The sequence below is a fragment of the Leptosomus discolor genome, chromosome Z (assembly GCF_034619465.1).
Source record: "Leptosomus discolor isolate bLepDis1 chromosome Z, bLepDis1.hap2, whole genome shotgun sequence".
Lineage (NCBI taxonomy): Eukaryota > Metazoa > Chordata > Aves > Leptosomiformes > Leptosomidae > Leptosomus > Leptosomus discolor.
This window is the reverse complement of record NC_141419.1, coordinates 76,363,390-76,377,169: the sequence shown is the minus strand read 5'-3', so window position 1 is coordinate 76,377,169 and position 13,780 is coordinate 76,363,390. Positions and strand designations below refer to the sequence as shown.

At 38.6% G+C, this 13,780-nt stretch overlaps 1 protein-coding gene across 1 annotated transcript in view; it reads right to left on the bottom strand.

Annotated features, from left to right (window-relative positions):
• HCN1 (hyperpolarization activated cyclic nucleotide gated potassium channel 1) overlaps nucleotides 1–13,780 on the bottom strand; it is a 206,845-nt gene that overhangs the window by 65,680 nt on the left and 127,385 nt on the right. Inside the window, exon 4 of the mRNA XM_086479424.1 lies at nucleotides 9,027–9,245. Within this exon, the coding sequence (XP_086335550.1) occupies nucleotides 9,027–9,245 (219 nt within the window). The remainder of the gene's footprint in view (nucleotides 1–9,026; nucleotides 9,246–13,780) is intronic.

Below are 13,780 nucleotides of genomic sequence, written 5' to 3'. Positions count from 1 at the left end.
CATTTTGTTACCACCGTACTGTTAAAGATAAGGAGAGGGGAAATAGTTTTTGTGCTTTCTTGTTGCAATAGCAACAGTTCTTTCCCATTGCAAAACCTGGGAAGATCAAGGTCAAATTAAATATCACAACTATGTGCAGCAAAAAGGCAGGTAATTACAATAAACAGAAATTGATAAAGATGAGCTTACAGAAAGAGAAAGCAAGTGATGGCAATGGAGGCCACATTCTGACATAACAAATATTTTAATGTTCAATGAATAAGCCTCTGTGCAGCACACATTGGCTCTCATGGCTGAATTTAAACATTCATTTATGTGTCAGAGGGTTGGGTTCAGAATGATCTTAATTATGCGTCAAAATATTTAAAAGAATGCACACAAATAAAAGAAATAACATACCTACAAGTTCTTTCATGTGCATATTCATTTAAATAACAGCATGCACCCTGTGAAACTGAGTAACTGAAAAGTTTTTTCAAAGCTGAAGCCATGTGTTATCTCCCTTTCAGAATATTTTGTAATTCAGTTATATCAAATATCTTTTAATAATTTGCTTTATTCTAAGAAATCTCAGTTCTTTCTACAAGGATCAATAAGGTCTACAGAAGACAGGAATACCACATTTATCCATTTAGCAGCCTGTCACCTGATGTTTGGCAAAACAGCATAACATGCTAAGATGATTCAGAAATAATCCAAAAGTCAAGACTTACAGATCTTTTTCTAACTGTAAGACACTTTGAATTTCCAAATAAAATCACAAATACAATTATAACTGCCAGAAACAATCCACAGATACTGTCTCAGGCAATGCCTCTCAGTTATGCCTAAATATTTAGGGAATAATGAATTTTCTAATTCGCAATGCTATTATGACTATAATGTTTTTGGCACAGTTGGTACTCAGTCATGAAGGCCTGAGACTGTACAAAATGTTTAGCAACTCTTGTGCTTAATCATTTGTAACATACTTCAAAAATTGTTTACTATTTAAAACACTGTGCAAAATACTGTGGTAAAGCTAAATAGGATATATATCTATGCAAGATGATGAGGTTTTTATAAAAACTTGCAAAACTACAGGCTGATAGCAACAAGATTTTGCCTTATTCCCCCCCCCTCCTTTTTTTTTTTTCTTGCAAGTAGATAAAACTACAGGATAAGGTAAACCATCCTTCATTCTCCAAAATAAGTAATTCCTTTGGGGTGGGTGGCATGTACGCTGTAGCACAACTGCACAGGAAAGAGAAGAATTATCTGCCAAGTGGCTCAACTTTTCCAGCAATCTGAACATGATGACCTATTGCTAAAATTATGCTGTATAAGTGAAAATGGACTATTTTAAGTAAAGAGAAGGAGTTGAGACCATTCACAGAACGTTTTTGTATATCACTATTCTCAGGCTTTCTATAAACCACTAGCAGCATCAGGAAAGCAAAAGGTCTATTAAAAAAAAAAAAAAAAAGAACACTGTGAAAAGCTACTGAACTGGAAATCAGTATTTCATTAAAAAATTTGCTGCTCAGATCAGACAAGATCCAGGAATTACATGATAAAACTCCAGTGTTGCAAGTTCAGCTGTGTGTCTAAAATTCAAGTTCTGCAGTTCGTATTTTGAACATCTGTGCAGTTTAAGTAAAATAGCCAGAAAACTAGATTTTCAAAGATTTTAATGAATGGTATATATAACAGGTAGGCAACAGAATCTCTTTTCTAGCTGTTTCACTCTATCTCATCTGCCTCTAGACTCCAGCGAGAGCAAGCTGAAAAAAAATTGTATTTATATTTACATGCATATTTATATTTATATTTAGTTTAATAAAAAATAAACCCAAAAACTAGTAGAAGCCTAGTTAAACAATGATGTGGTCCTGAGTTTGCCCTAGATCTTCCTGTCCTATGCATTTGCATCACGACCAGAATTCCATTTCCTAGACTCTTGTGGAAATACACAAGTCCCTGATACTTAGAGATGAGATACTTACAGACATGTAAGATTTTTCAGGTGAGTCTCCTAGGCACCAAAGCAGTTCTAACAAGTATGCCAAGAACCACACAGAATCACAGAATCACAGAATGACAGGGGTTGGAAGTGACCTCTGGAGATCATCTAGTCCAACTCCCCTGCCAGAGCAGGACCACCTACAGTAGGTCACATACGACTGCGTCCAGAAGGGTTTTGAACATCTCCAGGGAAGGAGACTCCACAACTTCCCTGGGCAGCCTGTTCCAGTGCTCTGTTACCCTCAAAATAAAGTAGTTTTTCCTCATGTTCAGGCGGAACTTCCTGTGCTCCATTTCGTGCCTGTTGCCCCTTGTCCTGTCACTGGGCACCACTGAAAAGAGCCTGGCCCCATCCTCTTGACACCCACACAGGGATAAAAGCCCCTCTCAGTCTTCCTGAGGCTAAAGAGCCCCAGGTCTCTCAATCTTTCCTCATGAGAGAGATGCTCCAGTCCCCTCACCATCTTCATAGCCCTCCACTGGACTCTCTCCAGTAGCTCCCTGTCTCTCTTGAACTGGGGAGCACAGAACCGGACCCAGTACTCCAGATGTGGCCTCACCAGGGTGGAACAGAGGGAGAGAATAACCTCTCTCAACCTGCTGGCCACACTTCTCTTAATGCACCACATGATACCATTGGCCTTCTTGGCCACAAGGACACATTGCTGGCTCATGGTGAACTTGCTGTCCACCAGGACTCCCATGTCCTTCTCCGTAGCGCTGCTCTCCAGCAGATCGAACCCCAGCCTGTACTGGTGCATGGGGTTATTCCTCCCCAGTGCAGGACCCTACACTTGCCCTTGTTGAACCTCATTAGATTCCTCTCCACCCAGCTCTCCAGCCTGTCCAGGTCTCGCTGAATGGCAGCACAGCCCTCTGGTGTGTCAGCCACTCCTCCCAGTTCTGTGTCATCAGCAAACTTGCTGAGGGTGCACTCTGTCCCTTCATCCAGGTCACTGATGAATATGTTGAACAAGACTGGACCCCTGGGGAACACCGCTAGCCACAGGCCTCCAGCTGGACTCAGCACCCCTGATCACAACCCTCTGAGCTCTGTCCTTCAGCCATCTGTCGATCCAACTCACTGTCCACTTGTCTGACCCACACTTCCTAAGCTTCTCTATGAAGATGTGATGGGAGACAGTGTCAAAAGCCTTGCTGAAGTTGAGGCAGACAGCATCCACTGCTTTCCCTTCATCCACCCAGCCAGTCATGCCATCAGGTTGGTCAGACATGATTTCGCCTTAGTGAATCCGTGTTGACTACTCCTGATAATCTTTTCCTCCACACGCTTAGACCTAACAGCCAGAATGAGCTGTTCCACCACCTTTCCAGGGATGGAGGCGAGGCTGACTGGCCTGTAGTTTCCCAGGTCCTCCTTCTTGCCCTTTTTGAAGATTGGAGTGACATTGACTTTCCTCCAGTACTTGGGCACCTCTTCTGTTCACCAGGACCTTTCAATGGTGACGGAGAGCAGCTTAGCAATAACATCTTCCAGCTCCCTCAGCACTCACAGGTGCATCCCACCATGGCCCACGGATTTCTGAGTGTCTAATTTGCCTAAAAGATCCCTAACCCAAACCTCCTAGACCAAGGGGCAGTCCTCCTTTCTCCAGACTTCTTCCCCTACCCCCAGGGTCTGGGATTCCTGAGGACCAGCCTTAATAGTAAAGACTGAGGCAAAGAAGGTATTCAGTATCTCTGCCTTTTCCAAATCCTCTGTCACTGGGGTACCTGCCTCATTCAGTAGGGGGCCCACGTTTTCCCTAGTCTTTCTGTTGCCACCAGTGTATTTGAAGAACTTTGTATCTGCCTTGTTCCACCTTCAGTTTGACCATTACGATCTTGAAATTGAGGAAAACACAGAAGAGCTGCCTCCTATTCTTCTTAAGAAAATGCAGAGGCATCACTGGCTGAATGGGTAGCTAACAAGTCGCTTTACTCATAGCAGAGTGTCTCCACTGCACCCTAAAACAACCACTCAGAGAAAGAAGCACAAAGAGATGGTCTCCTTTGCCAGTTTTCAAAGGGAGGACCTCAGATGTCTTACTGCACAAGGTGCTTGAGTATGTACCACAGCCTCATGGAGAAGAAGAGAAATGGAAACACACTTTGGCCATTGCTGCCTGAAAGCTGCCCCTGAGAACTTGCTGCCTCCTGCAAGTGCATGTTGAGTCTCTCCCCATGGACTACATGGACAATCTAGACATCCAAATTGGAGCTGCAAGGGGCAGACTTGAACAGATGATGCAAGGTCTTGTCCTGCAAAATCTAAAGCTGCCCTCCTGCCCTAACTCAGTTATCCATTTGTAAACATTTCTTTGGGTGCTTAAGAAATGAAAAATGAGCAATATGTGGTTCAAATCCCAATGCTGTCTATGTAAAAATATACAATGCCAATTAGTAAGTTCTTTTAAATTATCTTTACATGAAAGTATTGCTTTTTCTCTGCAGAAAAGTATGCTTAAGTCCTTTTCTCCCCTTTAACTAGGTTGATTTACCTGAAGATGCGCTAAAAGATGATAAATTAAGGAAAAAAGATAAAAGCAGAGTACAGGGTTAGAATGTCCTTTGGGACATGTGAAGTTGATGGCAAGCCCAGAATTCTTTCACAGCTTTAATAATGATTTAACATACCTTCTCATGACTGGGACAGCATCTACTATACAAAGACAGTTGTCATCTTTTTTCCATTTCCTATGATACGTATACAGGCAAATATATTTTATGCCTCTTTACTACTTGAAATTGGTAAAATTGCTTTGGTTTTTTTTTCTATTTTTGAAACCTTGTGCAATTGTTCAAGTTGCTTACCAACAGAGAAAAATCAAAACATACAAAATGATAGCATAATGAAAATGGATCTAATAGCTGCCAGTTTATCAAACCAATTCTAAAATCTTTATCCTATGAGACAATCTCTATTCTACTACAAATTGTGCCTCTATTAGCTTGTTGTAACTTTGTTCCTGGATACAGACTGGAACATAGAAATTTTAACATGTCTTCAGTCCAGATGATTCAGTGATATCCACAGCATTAGGTGAACAACTTCCTATTAAAAACTGCCAACATCTAAAGGAAGAAATATTTAACTAATGATCCTTGTCAAATGACTATTTGGCTGCTTTGTTTCACACTAGCTTGTTAAGAAGTTCTGCATATGCATTTCTGGTTCTTTCAAATAAATGTTGCCTTTGCAAAGGCAAATGTCTGAGATGTGGTGACTTCCTACATATTAGAAAATGTCAAAGATGTTATCACTTAAAATATTACTTTTATTTACTACTGCATTCATCTTTCACTTATACTAAAGATGGGAAGCAGAGTGCTAAGAAGCCATTGATTTAGTCAGTCCTTGTATAAGGTAGAATGGTCTGTCAGATTTTCTTACTGGAAAGGGAATACGAATTGAGTATACTTGGCTTGGACATGTCTTTCTCCTTTGTCAGGTATTGGCACTTCACTCATTGATACCGGGATGTGATGTACGTATTCAATCTGAGAGGTATTTTTTGCTCTGAGAAGAGTTCCACTCACTTCAGCAGAAAAACATCTGAACTTCCTCAAAGTGACCAGAATGTACCAATGCATCCTTTTTTGTAGCATTTCTTAGTATGTGATTTTATTATCCACCTTTTACATTTGCTAGATTATAATCACTGTTAGTTTCCTCTGATAAATGATGTCTTTGGCCCAAAACAGTGAACACATGGAGGAATATTAATTTCTTACCATACTTGGATTTCTCTCAGCGTGCAGTGCTTGGCACAGGTCAAATTCTTAGCTGGTGCTCTTAGACAGTGTTTGACATATTTGGCTTAATGAAAGCTCTCTCTTGTGTTCCTGTGTTTATTCCATTTTGAATTATGTCTGTTCTAGTTTTGCATACCCTGAGCTTTGGGAGGATCTGAATGAGGACGATATGGTGATTTCAGCAAATATGTCACTTCTGGCTGTTTTCAGTGTCAGAAGGACCAGAACTCTCCTTCCATGAGTTGCATCTGATAGACACATTTATGAAATTATTTTAGCCATACCAGAAAAAAATAGTTAGTAAAAAAAGGGGAATAACATTTTGGCATGATTTTACTCAGAGAATAATCAAAGAACAAACTCTTTCTTCATCTCTGCTATCATTCCATGTTGCTTAGCAATTCATGTTAATTACAGTATTTTCTGTAACTGTTATGAAGAAGACAATAGAGCCATAAACACACAATTCTATATATGTAAGACTAAAAAAAGAAGCTGATCCTAGCATTTCATCCCAAAAAATCAAAACAAGTCACAATCTCCTCATTTTTCTAATTTTTTAATTCCAGGACAAAAAATGCACTAGGCAGAAATAGATATTGCAGTATACATATTAAAACTCTGAAACCTGTGGCTCGAGATTTCATCTACCTTTTTCTCAAGTCTCAGTTAATTGAAATATCAGCTATTTTTATCTGCCAATAATTTAGAAAATATACTGACAAAGCTGGTAGCGCAAACTGGCTTTTGAAATACCCATTTACTCAGTTTGCAGAGTAAAAAAAAAAAAACCAATATTCATTAGCAGTATATAGTAATGGCTTATAATTCTTAGGCTATAATCTAAGATTTATTTCACAAAACACGATTAAACTATGATAAAGCAATGGGCAAGAATATACAAACATGTCAGTATAGTTGTTACAGCCGATAATACATATATGACTTCAGAGTCTCAGAAATCAGTAGGAAAAAATTCTGTAATTTAGCTCTAGCCCATAATAACTGGCATACAAATGGCTGCCAGGGAAAAAAGAAACACTTTTATAAAGCATAGAAACATGCAATTTCTGGCTCATTTCTTTCATTCCTGATTGTCGGTGCCATGCTATGCTTTTGCCTCTGACATCAGAAAACAAGAAGATAATAACACAAAGAAGAATGAAAATGTTGAGAACTACAAAAACTAAAAAATGCCACACGTTTCTATGCTAATGTCTAATAATGTGTGTGCATCAAAAACAGGGGAAAAAACCCCACCTTTGTTTGCTCTTATATGAAATGCAATACCACTTGACTGCTGCGGGGTTTTAATTTACATCAGAACCGCAAATGAAACTGGTGCTCAATATATGAAATATCTTGACCCATGCACTATATTTCTGATGCTCAAAACATTGTGGTATCATGCTGCAACCAGAAAGGTCTGAGGAATACAATTAAGATGAGGTTTCAGGTGGATGGTGACATTTCTGCTGATTTCATAAATCTGTGTATGTGTGTGTATGTATGTTGACCCTAATCTCTAATGAAACTGCAGTTATACTATGTTTAGAGGTTCCTTCTCTATGTCTTACTTCCTGTCCATGGTTAAGATGTTTCTGCCCCACAGTTCCCTACAAGTGCCACATTTTGACAAAATTACTTCCCTTTCAGCTGGCCGAAGAGATTCTAGAAGCCAGTTAGTTTGGGTTACATGACCTACCAGGATTAGTCCTATTGCTTTATACCAAGATGGATTAGGGAGAGCTGATGGAGATCAGATTTTTAGAGGTTTTAATGCTCACCCATCCTCTCCTTCTAAACCTTTCATTCTCACTTAAGTTTCAAGATAACACTGCGTGGGATTTCTTGCTTGCAAACAAGACTGCAAAATATTCTTGACTTAAACAGCTGTGAGATGTGTGAGCCACTAGTGGTTTCTGTTACTGGACTTAGAGACCATCTCTTACCTCTCTCTGTCTCTGATACATTGACCCTATGGTCTTGTTGCAACTAGAGCTTAACAAGCTGAATGTAAACTCTTTTTCTCCTGCACACTCTCATTTCCTCCCTCTTTACCTACTTGTAAAGGACACAGCCCAATCCTTCCTACTCAAATCTTTTTTTTTTTGACTTTTCCCTTTTTCTTGCCTAGCAATTTCAGGCCATTCCTCTTCATCTTCAGCAGATGCCAGGGTCACCCTCTCCTCTACTTACTCTCTGCCAGGTTTCTCCCCCAGGCTTGTGTTACATCACACTGGGATTTCTGCCCGGTTTGCCTTTCTGGACTTTCTTATGGACATATGCCAAACACTATTGCTCAGGCTGTGTTTCTTATTTGCTGATGTGAACTCTCCGATTTCACTACTTTACTCAGCTGACCTCTCTCCTGGCATGGCCTCTCCAGTTCCCCATTTACTGTAACATCTGATTTTGGCTTTTTTTTTAAGCATCTCAGTAACTCTGCATACCCTTGTTGAGGTTCATTCTGATCCTGGTTTCATAGCTTCACCCACACTTGCCTCTACTTTTATTACACAGCTGACAGTGTTAATTAGTAACCATTCCAGAAAGTTCCCACCTTGTACCCATTTATATCTTTTAAATTCTAATCATACTGACAAGGAATCAATGTTTTTCCTCCTGTTTCATAAAGAACTCTCTTCCACTAAACTCTCTACTTTTCTACCGTTTGGCCACCATTCCTTTTGTCCTTGGAGAGGACTTAACAGTCATGGACTAGTGTGTGAACAATACCATTATAAAGCAAACAAAGACCTCTTCTGAGCATTTCTCTGAGTGAAGAAAGCTAATTGTTTTCATCTGGTCTTCATTTAAAGGCCATTCTTTTGACAAATTCAAGGTTATCCATAAACTGCAGCCCAAAGGAATGACAAGAAATTGTATAGACATGCCCAAGCTATGGAGCTCAAGGCCTTTGTTCCAGCTACCTAGATCAAGTACCTACACACTGTAGCACAGGGGTACAAAGCAGAGTCTGAACCAGGGCACGGATTTTTCACTGAAGAGTTTAAAGCAAGGTTCACATCCAAGATCTCATTCAATGCATGTGACATGCAGAACCGTCTGCTCCCTAAGGAAAGTGGGTTCATGCAGGAACATGTTGAGCTTGTAGAGTGTTCTGAAATCCTTCATGTTCAATGAAATATGCTGCAGGATTCAGAAACTACTAGATTATTTAGTGTAAATTCATACAGACTTTTCCACAGTTAAATCATCTTAATCTATTTCAAAACTCAAGGAGTTATGTTAAAATGAGTTACCTTTTCTTGATATTGTCGTCGTGAGGAATCCAGAGACTGAATGAGGGCAGTGGCATGACCAACAAACATGGCATAACAAGTTGCCCCCACGATCATACTCAACATGGTTATCCAGAGGTCGGACATGCTGACAGGGGCACGGGCTCCATAACCAATGCAGAGCATATGGCTCATAGCTTTGAAGAGTGCATATGAGTACTGTTTTCCCCAGGAATCGTTCTGCAAGAAAAGAGAAAAGTGACTGAGCCAGCAAGCAGCTGAAGGGAAAAATATATTTGTACCTGTATAGTGGGATCATAGATAACTGGCTCTGAAAGAGCAGCCTGGTAACGTATCCTCTGTGTATGAGAAGAGATATTCCTTCTAAATTAATTGTTAGAGAAAGTATTAAAGATTCTATGAGATAATGCTTAGCACAGTGACTTGAAATAAAATTGTCTATTTTTAATACATGATTGTATTCTTAAATGTGGGTGTTAACTTAATTACCAGGAGACTAAGGTCAATTTTATCTTACAGTCCATGGCAGACGGATTAGAAAGAGTTGTGCATGCACTTACCAAGTGCAAGAAGGTAGTACCCTGTTTTAATATGCATGAACCTACTCCTATGGTCCCACTTCTTTCTTTTCAGAGGTGTCCATTTTAACACACTACTACATTTCATCTTACCAGCTGTTCCACTTCCCAAGGACAGAAAAAAGAGTTACTGTTGTAATGTCTGCTTATTCCATTTTTTCTTGTAATATTGTGTTTCTACCAGAAGCATCTTAATTCAAAACAAGTCTGTTTATTCTGCAACTATAGTAAACCTGTGTTCATAGCCATGCTCTGTGAAACAAAGCTCAAAAGAAAAGGTGAATACCTAAGTCCTGCATTTCTGATGTGTAGCTACCCCTTTCCATTCTCTCTGGGAGATTAGAAGGACCCCACAGCTCAATCAGAAGCTTTTAAAATTGCAAAGGTGTTGTCAGTATCCTCTCTTTAGCTTTACATAGAAACAGTCAAAGGGGCTGTTCCCAGAGAAACGTAGACTTTAACACATTCCAGAAAGCCCTGGGACTCCTTGTCAGATTTTTCTGTTTTCCTTGCCAAAGGAAGGAAACGAGAACAGGAAAATAAACTGTGCTTGGAAGCACGCAGCATACATGAGAAAACACAGTATTTATCACAAGGAGCTCAGAATAATTTCAGAAATTAAGAAGTAAAGAAGGAAGAACAGGGAGGACATCAGTAAGATTAGGCAGTTATCCAGTATAGTGTCTAATACACATGAGCAAAAATAAGAATCATGTTAACATAAACAAATCTCCAAATCAGCAGTAGCATTTATATATAAAATTTACATATGGAATATTAATATTTTTGTCTTTCTTCTACCCATACAAGTTATTTGCTCAAATGCTCTTGTTTTGCAAAGAGCTTAAGGCTTGCTCTCCTGCCATTTAAATGCCAAGTTTACTAACTACTCTTGTGCTTTTTATCTATTAAAATGCTTTTTCTAGACCCTCTATTAGCTAAAATAACTGGTAACGGGAAATAAGCTAACAATTCTTGCAATGCTGATTACGAAGTTTCTATTTATTCATTAATATAATTATTTACAAATTAATGGTTCATCTGTATTTACACTTGTTTCATTTTTTAAGTTAAAGCTATTCAGATTTGTGATCTGCTTCTGTCTTCATGAGTGAAAATTTTGTGTTATAAATACCGCTAAGGAATAGGTTTTTGATGTCTGTACTTCAACAAAAAGAACTATCTCAGACTGCTGTGAATCAGGTGTGTTTTGCTGAGTAATGAGGAAATAAGTTTTCTTTTGCTTGGGGGCTTTAAAAAATACTCAAAAAATGAAAGAACTGGAGAAGCTTCCCTGAAAAATCTCTAGTTCAGGATTCAAATACCCAGCTGGAGCACAGAAACTCCTTGCCATCGGGGTCACTGAAGGTATTTTAATTCAAGTTCCCTGTCTTTCAGGAAAGCAACTTATGGAAATCAAGGCACGGTCTGTTTTGAAGGACTTCCTTCCAGCTGTTACCAGTCTCCTCTGGGTGAAAATAATTAATAAGGGAATTCTTAGAGATCCATACCAAATTCTTTAGCAGTTGCAGCTTCATATAGGCTATAAAATGCTTGTGGAAAAAAATATATCTGTTTTTTAAGGGTACAAGTAGTATTATTAAAGCCACAGTGTTCAAGAGGTTGTAAGACCAAAAACTCAGTTCTTGCAGGGCTCCATACAGTGGATCTTGCTCCTAAACTGTATTTTTAGCATAACTATTATAAATATTAAATAAAAATAAAAGCTGATCTTGATCTTGTTGATGAACCTTTTCTATAATATTCTTGGTGTGATAAATCTAAACTAAAATTCTTTCAGTAAAATGATATTTTTACATCAAAGTCTTTGAGTTAATCCAAACGTTAGTTGATTTTATTTCTTGACTGAGATCCTTTTTAAGTCTGTGAATTACAGTTTCAAGTAAAATACCATTGTCTTTAAGAAAGAATAAGAAAACTGAAGTGAGGAGAAGCAGAAGAAACAAAATACAAGGAGGGCTTTCTATTAAGTATGTAACAGGGTGAGTGAAAAATAAATTAAATGCTACTTGAGAAGTAGTACCTTGAAGGAGTAAGTGAGCTGCAATGACAGAAGAGAAATAACTACAAATGTACAACAAAATAAACAAATATATGTATAAAGGTAGATATGGAGTTAAACAAGTTGAAGTAGGATCCAACACCTCTAACAGTCACGACTGCATCCGAATCCAGACTGGAAGTCAAGGCCATCTCAAATGGCTGTTTTGTTCCACAAGTGGCATTAGATACTGTGTTTTTTAAGATGATGCTGAAAAAGTACCACTGTGGAGGGTACAAATTTCAGTACAGTATCTTGTGTTGTTCAGTGATTCCTCCCATATACAAACCCCTTAAAAAGAACACTGATTCTAATGTCAAATCCTATAAACCATGTATGCTACTACCGATGTTACTACATGAAACAATAATAACTATTGTTTAATTGTTTTTCTACTTGTGTTGTATAACCTAAGGGTTTGGAAGGAGCAACTCTAACTTTGTTTCAATCTGGGGCTTTGGAATTTTCTGCAACTCCATTCCAACGTGCTGCTCTTTGCTGTACAAAACAGGAGCAGCCATTCCTCTGCTACTAGCCTACAGAGATTTTTTTTTTTTAATGAGAAGCACTTGCATCATAAGAATATTTTCACAGATTCACAGATAATATCCCTAAGTTAATAAAAGTCTGTTCTATAACACAGACCCCTGTGTTTCAATAGTCAGCTTTTCTTTAATGTAATTTTAAAATATCAATATATATATATAAATATGTTTACATATATATATATATAGTCAAATGTTTCCCTAAATGGTCATATTCTGGTTTTAATGTATAAATTTAAAAAAAACAAAACAAAACAAACCTATATGAGCTGAAAAAATCTCATACCAATCACTAAAAAAGGGCATTTAATTTCTTAGTTGACAATGGGTTCATCACTGTTTCCAGATTAGCAGTAATCGGTTTAAAATGTTTTAAATGAAATTACATTAATTTGGAAAAACTATTAAAGACTGTACTTGTGAGAAATACTAAAGCTGTTTATCCAAGGATTGATTACATAACCTAGCTTGATGACATTAGGAAAGCCTCACATTTGTGAAAGAAATGATCACTGATCATTTGCAATTACTTCTGTAAGTTTAATTTAGCAGTTCTCCTGAAGAACACATTAATCACAGGGCACTTCTGACTTTTAAAAGTCTGTTTCCAAGACTCTTCCTTCACTGCAGGATGCTATCCTGTGTCTCATAAATTCACATGAACATGCTTTTTGTAATTCAATCTTTTTGTAATATTATCTTTTCAGCTCATAAGAAAGAAATCACAGAAAGGTCACACGGCACCTTCTAAGGGACAACAATAAAAGGCAAATTATTTTTCTGAGTGGATTAAGAAAGAGTTTCTATTTTGCTGGAATCTGTGAAGGTTTTCACCAGGAGATTTTCACCAGACAAATCAATTCCACTCCCATATTGTAGTCATTCCCTCAGGCACAGCTTATCTTCCCCCAGCCATACCCTTGCACTGAGATATAAATTGATTAAAAAAGCTCGTAACAGGCAGACTATTGCACAGACAGTAGTGGTTTCCACATTTTTGACTCTGTTCCTTTTTTCTTTCACATCACAGTTGCTGCATGTGTTACAGAAATAGTCCTCTCAGTTTGCAAGGGCATGTTTTACAATTATGGAGCAAAGATCGATTTAGGAATTGAGTGAAATAGTTTCTTGAACTCACCCTCCTGATTCTCCCTTTCACAACTGCAGCAGGAGTGGGGAATTACCCTGTCCCTATCCTGAAGAGCCTGCCTTGTGTGCTGGTTTTGGCTGGGATAGAGTTCATTTTCTTCATAGTAGCTAGCATGAGGCTATGTTTTGGATCCCAGGGGATGTTTTATTCATTGTTATCCCAGGAATGTTTCGTTCACTGTTATTGCTGAGCAGCACTTACACAGAGCTAAGGCCATTTATGTCTCTTACACCACCCCACCAGTGAGGAGGCTGGGGGTGCACAAGAAGTTGGGAGGGGGACACAGCTGGGACAGCTGACCCCAAATGACCAAAGGGATATCCCAGACTATATGACGTCATGCTCAGCATATAAAGCTGGGGAAAGAAGAAGGAAGAGGGAGACATTCGGAGTGATGGCGTTTGTCTGCCCAAGTAACC